At 37.7% G+C, this 16375-nt stretch overlaps 1 protein-coding gene across 1 annotated transcript in view; it reads left to right on the forward strand.

The window, feature by feature from the left end:
- ptprt (protein tyrosine phosphatase receptor type T) overlaps nt 1-11345 on the forward strand; it is a 278126-nt gene extending 266781 nt beyond the window's left edge. Inside the window, exons 28-30 of the mRNA XM_016287683.1 lie at nt 2201-2364; nt 9023-9158; nt 10898-11345. Of these exons, the coding sequence (XP_016143169.1) occupies nt 2201-2364; nt 9023-9158; nt 10898-10951 (354 nt within the window). The 3' untranslated portion in view covers nt 10952-11345. The remainder of the gene's footprint in view (nt 1-2200; nt 2365-9022; nt 9159-10897) is intronic.
- The last annotated feature ends 5030 nt before the right edge of the window (nt 11346-16375 follow it).

Here is a 16375-nt window from a genome sequence, read left to right on the forward strand (position 1 = left end):
GAAATTTTTATATATGCCATTTGGTAAAAATTTTTTTTTTTTTTTTTTTTTTGTAAAGCAAGTCTCTTTTATTTGATTTATTTGAACAGTAATATTGTAAAATATTGTTTTTTTTTTATAATTTATTCCTGTAATGACAAAGCTGAATTTTCAGCATCATTACTCCAGTCTTCAGTGTCACATGATCCTTCAGAAATCATGATTTGAATGTTGAAAACAATTGTTCTGCTAAATATTTTTGCAGAAACTGTGATACATATTAACCCAGTTAATGAAAAAAAAAACAATATTAAAAAAATTACAAACAACATTTCAGTAACGAAACAAAAAATAAGTTTTAAAATTAGTATGCATTTTTACTTGCTGCTAAACAGATGCTGGTGAACAGAAGTCACATTGACCTGAGGAGAAACCATAGCAACAGCTGCTCAAATTATTCCTGTCAAATGATTTGTCAACAAGTGATGTCATTACAGTATTTATCAGAAATCTGTACTTTAAAACTATAATCTGCAGTGTTTTGTTTAAAAAAAAAAAAAGCTTCACCAAATTGAAGTGGACGAAATACTGATGGTTTTCAAACAGGTTTCCTGATGATGAACCTCAAGCCAAGTTGAACCCCCTGAAAGTCCTGATGTACTTTGTGCCTGGTATCAATCCACCCTGACCGTGACTCACTAAAATAAAACTGCTTTTTGAAAACCAAAATCCTAGAGATCAAGAAGAGATAAAAATTCACTTAAATCACTTTGAGTTGGCTCCTAATGCGACAGTAAATCAACAGCGGCTGAGATTATGACCCTGAGTTAGTGATGTGAGAAATTACGTTATAAGCCAGAAAGAGGCCACGACTATATAGTCCTTTCAATCCACATGATTTCAACACTCAGCACGTCATGCATCTTTGAACGTGATTCGTTCTGCCAGACACATATGCAAGAGCACAATAATCACATAAACATTTGACCACCATCCTGCCATTGCTGATATAAGCCACGGATGGGTTTTGTGCAGTTTTTCTTCTTTTCCATGTGAGTTAGCTTGAGCTTTCTGTTCGTGCACATTAGCAGTCATTACTGAAGCTTGATGTGTTTCGAGCATCAAACGTTTCAGAAGACTCATCCCGCCTCCTCCTGCTTCCCTTCTCTTTTCTTCCCCCTCATTCTCTTTAACCGCCGGTGACAGGCGAGGTTTACCCGGTAGCTAATCAGTGCCGGCGTAGCATAGCAGCACAAAATAAATAAGTGCCACAGCATCACAAATTTGCCATGAAATGGCTCCATCGATGGCAAATTGTGTGTAATATGACTCTCATTTAGCTGATCCGGTCTGACTGCAGTATCCAGCTGACATCTCTGTTTGCTTTCGCTTTTGTTTTGATGTTTTATTTTTTGCTTTTCAGTGTCACTGCAAGAATCGGAGGTAGTGTGAATGTTATATATACAGACAAAATGGTTACAATCGTTTTCCAAACCAGCTTTCAGTTGCTTATTGTTCCAAGGTTGCTCTCTCAAAGCTCAGGAGACCTGAGTTCTTAGTTACGTTTAATTTAAGCATAAATCAGTCAATAGCTCATATCCAGTACACTAAAATATTGGTGTAGAAACCATTTTCAATCAGAAATTGCTAGTAAATTGTACCATTAATTACAAAACAATGGCAAGTAACACATAAATAATGAAATTAATGTAGAAAGACTGAAATAGTATTTTCTTGTAAAACATATTCCAATAATCATTATGTACAACTTCAAAAAAATCTTTTTTTTTTTAAAGTTTAAAAGTTATAGAGCTATAAAATTAATGTGAATAGCAGCTCAGATCATCTGTTGAGGACAAATTTGATGATAAATGTTTGAGGTTATATTGAGATCTTTAATTTGGCTTGCAGACTTTAATATCTTGGCAAAATCTAAGGACTTTGAGACATTGTAGAGATCTCTTCTGAACCTCCCCATGTATCTCCATTTAATCTCATGGCTGTCTAAGAGACCACTGAGATATTTAAATCAATATTAATATGAATAAGTAGTCCTTTTCATTTTCATTTTAGTTTCAAAAAGATGTCTTTATGTGGGTTCTCTTGACTATGGGGTGTCAGTCTTATACTATAAGTTCAAAACTTTCACTTTGTGAAGCAGGAGTTGACATAAATGTTTTCTGGAAATATGTTCTCAAAACGTCTCCTGTTTTGCTTCCAGCTTCAAGACGGCTACCGGCTGGTCCAGCATTTCCAATATATTGGTTGGCCGGCGTACAGAGACACGCCGCTGTCCAAACGCTCCATTCTGCAGCTGGTCAGACGGCTGGCTAAGTGGCAGGAGCAGTATGACGGAGGAGACGGACGCACGGTGGTCCACTGTCTGTGAGTGTGACCTCCACAACACCAGCTCCATCACAACACAAAGCTGTTATACATAAAACCATAAACATGTTCATGTATGAACGAGTGAGTCTTGTTTGGAGAAACCCTGTGATGAGCAGATATGACTGGACAATATTAATAGAAACATAGCAAAACACATAGCAGGATAATGTTATGTGGTGTGTGCTGTATGAACCTGAAATATAGTACATTTTTGATGACATCTTGGTAACACTTTATTTTAAGGTCCATTTCTCACTATTAACAAACCATTAACAATGACTTTTGCCTCAAACTTCTAATTTGCTGCTTATTAATAGTTAGTAAGGTAGTTGTTTAGTTTAGGTATTGCTTGAATCTAAGATTCAAGATGGCGCCTGTGTTTGGCATGCCATCAGCTGCTCCTTTTTTTATGTGTATGGATGTCTGTTTGGTTTTCGAAATTTTGTTTGCCGCACTTTTGATTTATGACCGACAATCACTACTGGATATTCGTGCCTCATTTATGGACAGTTATAAGACGGACGTGGAGCGTTTTTAATCAAACGCATGTTAACCTTTCAATGGATATTCCGGCGTGTATCCGCCAGTGACCTCTCTGCACTTCACGGAGAAAGCGTAGGAGAAAACGCGGGTGTCAGGGAGGACTTACCATCAAATTGAAGGCACACCTTCGGGCTGGCTTCTGGTCTGGTCTTTCCTGTGAGTCGTTCTGCCGCAGTCCTGTTGCCTGGCGGCTGCTGGTTTCGCCTTATTGGTGGCTTCAAACTGTTCTCCCCGTCTCTGTCCCCTGTCTCCTTGGATGGCCTTCCTCGGATCAGTAAGCGCAACAGAGTGAATCCCGGTAACCTGCGATCGCTGAGCAAAGCATCACTTTCTCTGGATGTGATTCCCCCGCCAAAAATGGCTCTAATCAATGCTCGATCTTTGGTGAAGAAGACCTTTCTGCTAAACGATTTCTTCACTACTCATAGTCTGGATTTTATGTTCATCACTGAATCCTGGACCAAGGTTGGTGATTTTACTCCTTTTTCCAAATTGGTTCCGGCTGACTGCAGCTTTTTTAATTCTCCCTGCCCGACCAGAAAAGGGGGTGGGCTAGTAACTATTTTAAAAGACTCTTTTCTTGAGTGCTGTCGGTCTGTTTCAGTGGATGTGTTTGCCAGTTTTGAAGTTCAGCTTCTCCATCTCGACTGGAATGGTCCCGTTTTATTACTTTTACTTTACTTTTACTTTTAGTCATTTAGCAGACGCTTTTATCCAAAGCGACTTACAAATAAGAAAAAGTAATTAAAACTAAAAGCTAAAACTCTATAAATACTATATATATATATATATATATACAGTGGGTACGGAAAGTATTCAGACCCCCTTAAATTTTTCACTCTTTGTTATATTGCAGCCAAACACACATGCTAAAATAACAACAACTTACTGACACATAGTAAGAAATGGTTATAAAAAAACTGAAACAGAAGTGAAACTAGTAGTTGGAAAGAGGAGAAATAAAAAGCGATACTTATCTTTTGCCGGTGTCCCTTCCCGGTGGAGTCGCACGGTAGAGTCGATGGTCTTTACAGTCTTCGGTCTTCACACGAGCCGCGACCGCTTCCGCGGTAAACTAAGCTTCTTTTTTATTCGTTTAACAAAACTCAAATTGAATTCAGCTGGACACACTTTCCTGTTTATCACAACAAATGGCCAAGCCAAGAAATAGTCCATTTGTCCAAGACAAGAAATAAATACACTTACAAGCTGCTTTTAACTTCTGCTGGTTGACTGCTTCTCACAAAGAGTATTTCTTTACACTGTTTTGCTGGCGCTTGAACACACTTTCCTGTTTATCCCAACAAATGGCCAAGCAAAGCGCACGACACTGACAAGGTACGAGATACAGTACGAGACCAAACGCAATTTCAGCACGTCTCCACTAGTAGTATTAGGGGTGATTTACCGTCCTCCTCACTCAGCAAAGGACTTCATACAGCAATTTACTGAATTTGTCAGCAATATTGCCACAAAGTACGACCGCTTTTTATTAGTGGGCGATTTTAACATCCATGTTTGCTGTCAGTCAAACCCGTTATCGAAGGGGTTTCTCAATCTTATTGACTCTTTTAGTTTCTTTCAATGGATAAAGGACTCCACTCATGTTCAGGGACATATTTTAGATCTTGTACTCTCTCATGGGTGTACTGTTTCTGATATTGAGATATCTGATTTCCTGCTCTCTGACCATAAGCCGATTTGATTTTCTACGTCTCTTGCTAATCTCTCTCATTTTACTAAGAAAGCTGTAACGCTGTCTCGGGCCTATTCTTCTAAGTTTGGGTCAGATTTTAATCAGTGTTTTATGGAGTCTTGTTTTCATCTCTGGATCTACCGCTACCTGACCTGGATGCTGACCAACATCCAAGTCTTCTCAATTCTGCCTGGCTGGATGTTTTAGATGCCACTGCCCCAGTCAAGCCTTATAAGCACAAATCTAAATCTGTTCTGTGGCAAAATTCTGATACTCGACTCCTACGAGAGGCTTGTAGAAAGGCCGAGCGCAAATGGAAAAAGGATAAATTACATATTTCATTTCAGTTGTTTAAAGACTTGTTTTTCTGATTTAATAAAAAAAACACTCTACTTCTAAAGTTCTGTTTTCAGTTATTAATTCTGTTGTTAATCCTTCTGTTATTACAGTGCCTGTTGCCTCCGATGCTCTATGTGAAAGCTTCTTGAGACACTTCATTGACAAAATCTCTAATTTGAGATCCCAAAGTCTGTTCTCTCCATACTGAACCCCCTCCTTTTTCTCGGCATCCTGTTTCTTGGGTTGTTTTTGAAACCATTTCCTTACAATCACTCAAAGACATCATTGCTAATATTAAACCATCTTTTTGTCCTTCATACATCATGCATCCTAATTTTTTTTAATTAATTGCTGACATTGTTGGGCCAGGTTTGGTGTCTTTTTCAATAAGTGCCTTTTAAATGGCTCTGTTCCTGCTACTCTTAAAGTGGCTACTGTCACTCCACTTCTCAAGAAGCCTTTTTCTCCCATTTCTGTTTTGCCATTTATCTCAAAGGATTTAGAAAAAAATGTGTTTGACCAACTGCAGTTCTTTCTAAATCGTAACTGTATTTCTGAAATTTTTCAATCTGGTTTCAAATCTGCTCATGGTACTGAAACAGCCCTTCTCAGAGTGTTAAACGACATCCTTTTAGCTACCGACTCTGGTGATTCTGTGGTCCTGGTTCTTTTAGATTTATCAGCAGCATTTGATACTGTGAACCACTCTATTCTGATATCTAGATTAGAGTCAGACATGGGCCTAAAAGGTACGGTCCTTAAGTGGTTTCAGTCATTTTTATTTGACAGAATTTTTTTTTGTCAAATTAGGTAATTTATATTCCCCTGTTGCTCATCTCACCTGTGGCCTCCCTCAAGGCTCGATATTGGCGCCCTCTCTTTTTCCCCTGTACATGCTTCCTCTGGGTTCCATTCTAAGAAGGCATGGGGTGACTTTTCATTTTTATGCTGACGATGCCCAGATTTATTTACCTATTAAGAGAAATGATCCTTCAGCACTTAGTACTTTACAAAGGTGCCTAGACAAGGTCAAAATCTGGCTAGCTGAAATTTTTTTAATGTTAAATGAAGATAAAACAGAGATGATTGTCTTCAGTCCTACTGATCATTCTCAGGCTACCAGCCTAGATCTGGGCAGCTTATCAGCCTTCAGATCTTCTCGTGTGCGAAATCACAGCGTCCATTTTGATGAGTCATTAAAATTCGATAAACATATATCTTCTGTAATTGGTTCCAGTTTTTACCAACTCCGCTTGCTGTCTAAAATCAAACACTTTTTAAATGTTACAACGTTAGAGATGGGTGTCCACACTTTAGATTTATTTACCTATTAAGAGAAATGATCCTTCAGCACTTAGTACTTTACAAAGGTGCCTAGACAAGGTCAAAATCTGGCTAGCTGAAATTTTTTTAATGTTAAATGAAGATAAAACAGAGATGATTGTCTTCAGTCCTACTGATCATTCTCAGGCTACCAGCCTAGATCTGGGCAGCTTATCAGCCTTCAGATCTTCTCGTGTGCGAAATCACAGCGTCCATTTTGATGAGTCATTAAAATTCGATAAACATATATCTTCTGTAATTGGTTCCAGTTTTTACCAACTCCGCTTGCTGTCTAAAATCAAACACTTTTTAAATGTTACAACGTTAGAGATGGGTGTCCACACTTTTATTACTTCATGCTTAGATTACTGCAACTCACTATATTGCGGTATTTCAAAGTCACAAATTACTCGCCTACAATTGGTCCAAAACGCTGCTGCTAGATTTCTTCAAAATGGTCGCAAATGTGACCACATCACCCCTATACTGAGGGCCCTTTATTGGTTGCCTATTCAATTTAGAATCGATTATAAAGTTCTCTTACTGGTGTATATATCTTTACATAACCAAGCCCCTAGTTATCTTTCAGAGCTGCTGCATTTTTATACTCCCACTAGAAGTCTAAGATTCAGTGATCAGAATCTCATTTTAGTCCCACAGTCCAGACTTAAACGCAGAGGGGATCGAGCTTTTTCTGTGGTTGGGCCTCGGTTATTGAAAAATCTGCCAATTGAGATTAGAGTGGCACCTTCCCTATCCATTTTCAAGTCACTTTTAAAAACACACTTGTTCAACCTGGCCTACTAATATTCTCATTACGCTGTATTATGGTCTTGATTATTACTCTGTCTTCAAAACGTTTATCTGTCATTACTTTTTGGTTTTATTCATTTATGGTCTGATTTTTATGCACAGCACTTTGGTGTATCTTGTGGCTGTTTTTAAAATGTGCTTTATAAATAAATGAACTTGAACTTGGGTAGGATTAGGGGCATAGAATATGGTCATGCGGAATATTATTATTGTTGTTTATTAGCTTTATAAGTGCTAATAAACAGCCAATATGTTAATAATAGGCATGCTAATAAGCAACTAGTTAATAGTGAGAACTGGTCCCTATACTAAAGTGTTACCGACATCTTAAATTTACACTATATGTAATCAAAGGAATAGTTCCTCAGGCCATCCAAAATGTAGATGAGTTTGTTTCTTTATTGGAACAGATTTGGAGAAATTTAGCATTACATCACTTGCTCACCTATGGATCCTCTGCAGTGAATGGGTGCCGTCAGAATGAGAGTCCAAACAACTGATAAAAACATCACAATAATCCACACCACTCCAGATCATCAGTTAACATCCAGTGAAGCCAAAAACTGTGTGTTTGTTAGAAACAAATCCATTATTAAGATGTTTTTAACTTTAAACGAGTCCTCTATCAATAATAATGCATCCTCCAGTGGAAAAGTCGTCTTGACTGAATCAGGAGGGAAATACGCACAGATCAAGCACAGTTTACTAATGAAAACAGTCCAAAACAGTTCTAAACAATTATGTTATTGGATTTTGATGTGAGAGAACAACAGGGGATGGCTTTTTATTGGAGCAAGCCTTATTATGGATTATGCATTATGGTTTGAAGTAAAAACGTCTTAGTGATGGATTTGTTTCTTACAAACATGCAGCTTTTCACTTCACAAGACGTTAATTGATGGACTGGAGTGGTGTGGATTACTTGTGGATTATTGTGATGTTCTTATCAGCTGTTTGGACTCTCATTCTGATGGCACCCATTCACTGCAGAGGATCCATTGGCAAATAAGTAATGTAATGCTACATGTCTCAAAATCTGTGGATGGCCTGAAGAACAAATTCTAATTTTTGGGTGAACTGTTCCTTTAATAATGCCATACAGATTTGTCTATAGATTTTAACATATGTAAGACACTGTCTGTTGTAGCTAATAAGAGTTTAATGAAGCACATTTTGATCATTCAAGATGTGTATTTCACAGCTTTTCATCCAAGTCTGTGTGCACTGTGCAGTCGGTACAAAATCGCAGATTAAAACTGCAGCTTTAAAAGGACGAAAGGATAAAACCGTACAGCCTTTGAGCCAAGGACAATCTTATCAGTGTCACAAATTAAAGCCAGAGAGATACAAAAGATCTGACAACTTCATTACTTTCCCATCACTGTCAAAAAAAGTTCAGCTGTTGAATGCAGAGCAGTTTCCCCGAGAGAAATTATTTTAAAATGTCACAGTAAAGCTGACGTTCTGCAAACGGCATGAATCACTTTGAAGACAATTTTCTACTTGATTGTGTCATGTCATTGTACTGATACTAGTCAGGGGTAAAACTGACCCGTGATCAGTGGTAGTTATTTGATTTACCAGTAGTTCTGCAAAGTCCTCTGTTCAAGCAAACATCCAGATTCAACTACAAGCCTTTTACTTTCGCAATCTCAGTTCGGATGAAGACTATACTTCTAAACCGTGCGTAATGTGCCATCAGTGTTTGTGTTTTTCGAGGAAATGAAACTATGAATGGCTGCACATTAAACTGAGATATTAGAAGCTATTGTAACATCACAATAAAATGACACACTTCAAGGTTTGAGCCACGAGGCCTGCGATCTTCAAAAATGTAGCACAAGTCAAGCTGTGATTTTATGGGATATTAACTCTGCGTATCTGTGACATTATGGGATGTGTGATTTGTTTCTCGTGCCTTATTGTTGTTGATCTCTTCAGGACTGGTGGAGGACGCAGCGGGACGTTTTGTGCCATCTGTAGCATCTGTGAGATGATCCAGCAGCAGAACATCGTGGACGTGTTCCACACAGTAAAGACGCTGAGGAACAACAAAGCCAACATGGTGGAGACAATGGTGAGCTACACGCATATTTCTCTGCTGTTTAATACTGTGTTTTCAGTTGACTCGCATAAATTAATGTGTATTTATTAATATTGTGTTTAGTGTCAGTAAAACGTTTGGTCAGTAAGATTCAGCAAGTATGCATTAAATTGATGCGACCAGATGAAGGCTGTTGAGTGCTTACATATTCAGATACACACTATCTTCAGGAATTTTGTTGGTGGTCTTGATGATTGCACTTGTAGCAACAGTTCCTTGAGTCTCCGCAGCATGTCTGCCGCTCTTCATCGCTCTATGAAATATCGCAATATGCATATCGCAATGGTGTGCGATATCTGAATCATTTTAATAATAGGCTACTTCAATCAAAACATTGCAAAAGGTCAAAGTTTTAGTTCGACGCATATAGCAGAGAATGGCTTGATGTTAAAAAGAGTTAAGTGCAATAAGTTACAGAAAACAACTCTTTGCCGTCTGACACACACCTGAAGCGCGCACACAAGCCGCATCTCATACAGCGTTATCTTCAGTTCTGCCGCACACGTGCAAAGCGTGTGCACACACAGAGAGACGTGTATCAGACTGAGTTGATTCGTCTTTCGCATCTCCTCATGTTTGAACAGACACATACACACAGAATTATGTCAATAGTACCCGTCTCGACGCTCATTCTCGTAAACGCAGTCGGTTATGTTTTAAATGAATGTAAACAGCTGAGAAAGAAATCAAATGTGTATCATTATACTGGATCCGTGCAGTCGGTTTTAAAGGGACAGTAGCCTATAAATACGTGCTGCTGAATATGTCACTAATGTTAATCAAACAACAAAACAGCTATAACAAAGATTAATCTAAATTTAATTCATACAGTGAACACTATGCAGTGTTATCTTACACTTAATTATTACATTGCTGTACCTGAATACTACTGTTTATTTTATTTGCTGTGGTATATGAAGAAGTACTTAAAGTTTGTGGAAAGCAAAGTTACAATGATATAAAATTAGTGACATTTATTTTATTTGTTTGTATGTTCACACTGATGTTCTAAATTGGTACATTACTTTTTATGTACTGCTAAAACACTGCTGGTCACTTTCAGAAGTTATAGTGATTCTTTCTTTTCCAAGAAAGAATGTGAAACAAATTGGTTATATATTTTAAAATATCATTTAAATTGATTTTACACACTTTAAGCAATATCGTATCGCATATCGAATATCGCATTGTTTAACAAGGTATCGCATATCGCATTTTTCTTCAATATCGCACAGCCCTAAATTACTCATTCACCTCAAACCCCTGAGACACACAGCCGCACTTTCTACAATTCTGAGAGAACGTCTTGAGTGGAATGGGAGGCTGCTGCAGGTGCAATTAGACATCTGTCCTACACCTCTTCTGCTGACTGTACTATAAACATCTCGCTCTGCTGGAGAGAACCGAAAAACTCCACAGCTGTGCATCTGATATGATGCTGGACCAAAATAGGACTAACGTCAGGTTACCATTGGCCGTTAGGCTGGAAAAGAAATGTATCTATTAATAAATTCATTTAAAAGGAACCCTCTGACATCTAGACGGCTGATGAGACTTTCTCTATTATAAGCAGATGCTTTTCCTCTAATAAAAGTGACTGTATAATGATGGGGTTGCATTATTAACGCAGGGGTTATAGGGAAATCTCCCCTGAGAGGCGTCTGCCTTTGAACTGCTAATGCATTGTTGCTACTGCTTCTGTTTTTGTTTAGGAGCAGTACAAATTCTGTTATGAGGTGGCTCTGGAGAGCTTGAATGCCTTCTGAACGTTCGAGAGGTGAAAAAGGGAGAAAAACAAGCAAAGCAATCTTCTCTGCTTCCTCAGAATGACATCTCATCTCATCACAGACTCATCGTGCAGTCGTTCCTCTGAGCTTCTGTGAACAGGATACTAAAGTTCAACCCTTCGCTGTAAAATACTGTATAAATGAAACAAAACGTTATTTGCCATTTCTTTCTTCTTCTGTCAATGTCCAGCATCAGAGCGTGTATCCTGGACCGTGAAGTGATCTTGTACAGTCCTATTCCTTTTTAGCTATACGCCTTGAATGTTCCCCTTCAATGTAAAGAACAACGGTTAAAAAAAAGCTTCTTTCTACATGCCAGCTGGGAATAACCAAATAGACTTTCCCTGCGCTCTGTACAGATTTAAAGAAAATCAAAAAAAAAATCAAAACAAAGCTTAAGCGAATTTGCAGAGAAACGTGAGGACGGATATTTTTGTTATTCTGATGATTTTTGTGGTTCCTCCCTTTGGTGCGTTTTCACTCTGCCTGCTTTCTCTCACACGTACGCCGCTCGCCTACAGACCAGCATAAAGATTTTTCAAAGGTTGGACGTTTTGGGTAATATTTGTTCTATTGGCGTTCTGTCTTTTCTTTTAGTGTTTGTTCTTTCTAAAATTAGATGTTGCCATTTCGGGTTTTGGTTTCTTGACGTAGGCAGTGAATGTTAAAGATTAAATATGTATCTAAAGTATTTTCTGTTTGTCAATCGCACTTTATATGTCTGTTACCTCCAAGGGTGAATCTCACAAATAATGATATACTGTTGTATTATGAGAAATTATATTTAGCATCATGAAAATGGAGGCTATTTTTGGACCAGTAATATCTTAATTTTGAATAGTCTGTTGTAATGCGAAAGAAAATAATTGTCAAGAATATGAAAGTATACACTTAAAAATAAGCTTCATTTGCTTAATTGAAAATAAATAAATACATAATTATATATTTTTTTAATATGTTTTGGCCATTTTTTTTGTGAGATTCACCCCCAAAGTATTGGTATGTATTTGTAATCCTGTTGCATCATTTGATTTGAAGTGCCAATTTCTCACATTAAATAGAAGGACTGCCACCAAACTACAGACAAGATGCATATCATGAACAATGCGTAGCTGCATTTGGACCATTAAACAGCTGGTGACTCTGTTCTAAACCACAGTTTGGTTGAGACGCTTTTCAAACTCCTCAAGCTTTCTAAAACTGGGCATCTGCATTTTTCAGTGTGATAAAAGCTAGTGAATTTAATTGTAAATCCAAGAGTTTTGCACGAAAACTGTGATATGACTGTGATATTTGTTTCTGAGCTTCTGAACTGTATTTTTTAGAAGAATATATGAATGTTTCGCTGAAAACCAGCCATCACACAAGGTTACGGCACTTACTCTTTTTTTGGACTGTGTCTTTTTGAATTTTCATGAATTCACTGCCTGCTTTTATGTTTTACTTCACTATGTGTATTTTTACTTATTTTCAATGATTATTTATCATTTATTTGTCTAGCAAAGTGGTATATAGAGCTGGTGATTTCATGACCATGGTGGTTCTTTTGCTTGGAATTGTGATGACATTAATAAAGGGACCAAAATGTTGAACAGCAACTTTCCTGAAGCGCTGAATTTCTGTTTGTCGTTTCACGATCCCTCGGCCTCTAGTAATGACAGCTGAACATCTGCACCTCTTTACAGTCCTACAGACACTGAGGAAGCTAAACTGTTATGGGGTCATTCTGCTGAAACGGTGCCATTTGTGCGTGAACATTTCAGGATTTTCGTTCATTTAATCATTCCATTTGAAATTTGGTACTGCAGCACGCCACAAAAGTCCCTTTAAGGCAAGTCATTTCACTCGGCGGCCATCATTGAACTATTCCAGTCATGCAAGTACAGCTCCTATCTCTTTGAAAGGGGAAATATTCAATTCTTCAAAGCTGTTGACCGAGCTTACGGTAAAATTTCATATTTGAAATCACTAATGAAATCTGACAACATCTGTAGCATAAATTTTGTTTTTTATGCTCAAATATTTTTCAGGCTAGACCAGGCAATAAGCATGTGCAGTCGTTAAACGTGTCTCGGGACACTGACTGTTTCTATAGCAAGGAGAACTTCTAACGGCAGCTACAAGGACGTGATGGCTTTATTAATTAGTGATTGGCTCTTTTATTCAGAAGGCGGGACTATACCGGCATATTGCATGTTGCACTTTCTCAAAAGTAAAATACTTGAAAAAAGTCTGCACACTCATATGCGAGATATAAGACTGAAGAAAAAGGCACCAAGGCCCTGGTTTCTGGCTTTTTCCAGTTACAGTACACTTTCTCCCATTCATAAGTAATATCAGTGCACCGTCTTTGTAGATCTAAAGTCTTTGACCAGGCATTGTATGCTGTATCTCATAATGCAAGGCACTCGACTTGACCTTCCATGTCCAGCAACATGCATGAACTAGATGCAATATCAAACATGATTTTTAACCTCTTTATTTGATTTGACTCCAAGCTAACAAAATTTGTTTTCTAACAATGTTTTGCTAACGTTCCCATTAATTTATGAAAATGTTATTTCTGAATGTTATCAGAAATGTTCAAAATGTCAATTTTTTTAATTTAATTTTTAATTATTTGGTTATATGAACGTTTTGCAAACTAAATGTTTTCTCAATGCAAACTAAACATGCTCTGAAACAAGTAGTAACATTTAAAAAATCTCACGAATGTCCAACTAAAAAAGTTAACATTGTATAAATAATGTTTTTGAGAACATTATTTAAAACAACGTAACTTAGAACAAACATTCTATTAACGTTACTGGAAGAATGTTTGTTCATAATTTTGAAAACCTTGCCGGAATGCTTTCCAAAGTTCTGAGAACATTTCTTTTTAGCTGGGTTGGACAGCAAAAAAATAAATAAATACAAAATTTCTAGACAAAGAGACAGCAAACAATGCATTATGACAATGACAATAGGCAACACTGCTGTTTATAACATTTGCATATTACATGTACCACTTAAAATATCTAACAAAGTCAAGATGTGACAAAAACTGTTTCAAACACAAAGAAATAGATATTGAAAGTTTTGATAGACACAAGGCCATTACGTGGGCCGTGCTCTCAGCCCTCATGCCCACCTGTACAGGACCAACATCAAAGATAATGAGAACTCAAAAGGGTGAAGGTGCTTCTTTAAGTAGTCAAGGCCCAGGCTGCAGCAGAGACTCGTATAAAGACAGACGAGTCTTCTGAGATCCACTCCAGACTGCCAAGTACAGAAATAACCTGCCGCCGCGGGCTTTGATGTCATATACAGTATATACGAGCAGAGAATGTCTGATGGGAAACAGCACAACGACTTTCTCTAGTTTTTAACTTCCGTTTCTATGTCTTCTATGTCTTATTGAAAAGCATTAAGGACAAACTTACTAAAAGGTGTGGTCAAGCCACTGTACTCGAATTAGCGATGGCTAATGGGTAATTTTCACATCAAAGTAATTGTCCTTGTTTTCCACAAGGGCTCAGTAGTAGCTGTTTTTCTTGAAAAAGTAATTTTGACAGGAATGAAAAAAGAACCTCTGCACCAAATGTGTTTCCGGTGTTGTGCCGAATTCAGCACCCCTGCCAGATTATGCACCCCTCGTTGAAGTCGCTACCTGATTGCCTAATCCCAACCCCCCCCCTAATCCTAATCCCTCCCCCACACCTACTCCTAAACCTACCAATACTAGGGGGTGCATAATCTGGCAGGGTGCAAATTTCGGCACTACACTCTTAAAAATAAAGGTTCCTCACGATGCCATAGAAGAACCTTTTTGTCTAAATGGTTCCATAAAGAACCTTTAACATCTGAAGAACCTTTCTGTTTCACAAAAGGTGCTTTGTGTCTAGATAAGGTTCTTCAGATTACAAAAAGTTAAGAAAGAGATGGTTCTTTAAAGAACCTTTGACTGAATGGTTCTTTGTGGAATCAAAAATGGTTCTTCTATGGCATCGCTTGAAGAACCTTTTGAAGCACCTTTATTTTTAAGAGTGTACACCGGCCGCACTAAAGAGATGTAATCCTTGAATAAACACTGTGTTGTTAGCATGTTGCGTGGGCTAATAGATGAAGCGCCCTTTGTATTGTGGACTAACCATTATAATTCTTCTTGCTACTAAACACACAACACAGCAATTATGCTCCTTCGTGTGCTGGAAAAGCTTGTTCAAGGGAAGAAGCAAAGATTGTTCTTAAAACAGAAAAGCTTGTAGTGCTCGCGCTTAAATGCTAATTTCACAGCACCAAGACAAACAAGCACACCTCGATTCAAATTAAAGCAATAGTTCACCCAAAAATTAAAAAGAGCATAAGAGACTTCTTTCAAAAACATAAAAAAAGACTATATGTGTGTGTGTGTGTGTGTACACACACACACAGTTCTAAAATTATTATAGCTATTTGCCTTTGAGAATTTTGTAATTTTTGAATTAAAATCTTCTTTGAAACTATAAAAAAAGAAAAGCAACAATCCTTTTCCAAGGCTAAGAGGTTAAAAATGCAGCGCTACAGCCACGGGCGCTGCTGTAATGGTGGTCACCATCACTAGAAGGATGTAGTGGTCCGGTTCTCCGGCCTGTCTGTCTCAGCGATCACTTCATAGCGTCTGTCAGTCAATTCTGTCTGCCGGCGGGCTTTACTCTCACATCCACAAATTATTAATCCCCCTCTCACAACAAGGCCATTGCGAGGCAGGTCAGCACTGATGAATTATTAACACTGTTTATAAACATTATTTTTTTACACCTGTGGTATATGTGAGGAACCTATGGAGAGCCGCAGCCAGCGGTATCAGTCAAAGTAAAGCTAACCCAAGGCTGTCAGAAGATTGGACTGCACTGCTGCGTGAGCCGCTCGGGGGGGCTGCGAAACATCAAGAAACTGACGCTTTGATCTCATTGAAAATCACATGGAATTGTGGTTGATTGCACTGTGTTGCTTTAATTATAGATTACTGGACTGACAGATGAAGAAAAATCTACTAAATGATCACAACTGAATGTCAGTGCAGATGTAAGTACATATCTGTGAGGTGATTGCTTTAAGACTGCATGGGAAGATCAGTTTCCTTTAAATTAAATGTATTTAAAATCTGAATGTAATGATGCTTATCTGTGTGCACATAATACGCATGTATTGGTAAAAAAAATTTTTAAGAAATTAATGCTTTTATTTAGCAAGAATTTATTAAATTGATTGAAAGTGACTGTATGCAACACTTGTATTTTAGTTTAAAATAAATGCTGCTGTTTTATTTTTAACTTGCTATTCATCAAGACGTATCACTGTTTCCACAATATAAAGCACCAAAGCTGTTTTCAACATTGCTAATAAACAGAAATGTTTCTTGAGCAGTAAATCAACATATTA

This window comes from Sinocyclocheilus grahami, unplaced genomic scaffold (genome assembly GCF_001515645.1).
Source record: "Sinocyclocheilus grahami isolate Dianchi unplaced genomic scaffold, SAMN03320097.WGS_v1.1 scaffold223.1, whole genome shotgun sequence".
Lineage (NCBI taxonomy): Eukaryota > Metazoa > Chordata > Actinopteri > Cypriniformes > Cyprinidae > Sinocyclocheilus > Sinocyclocheilus grahami.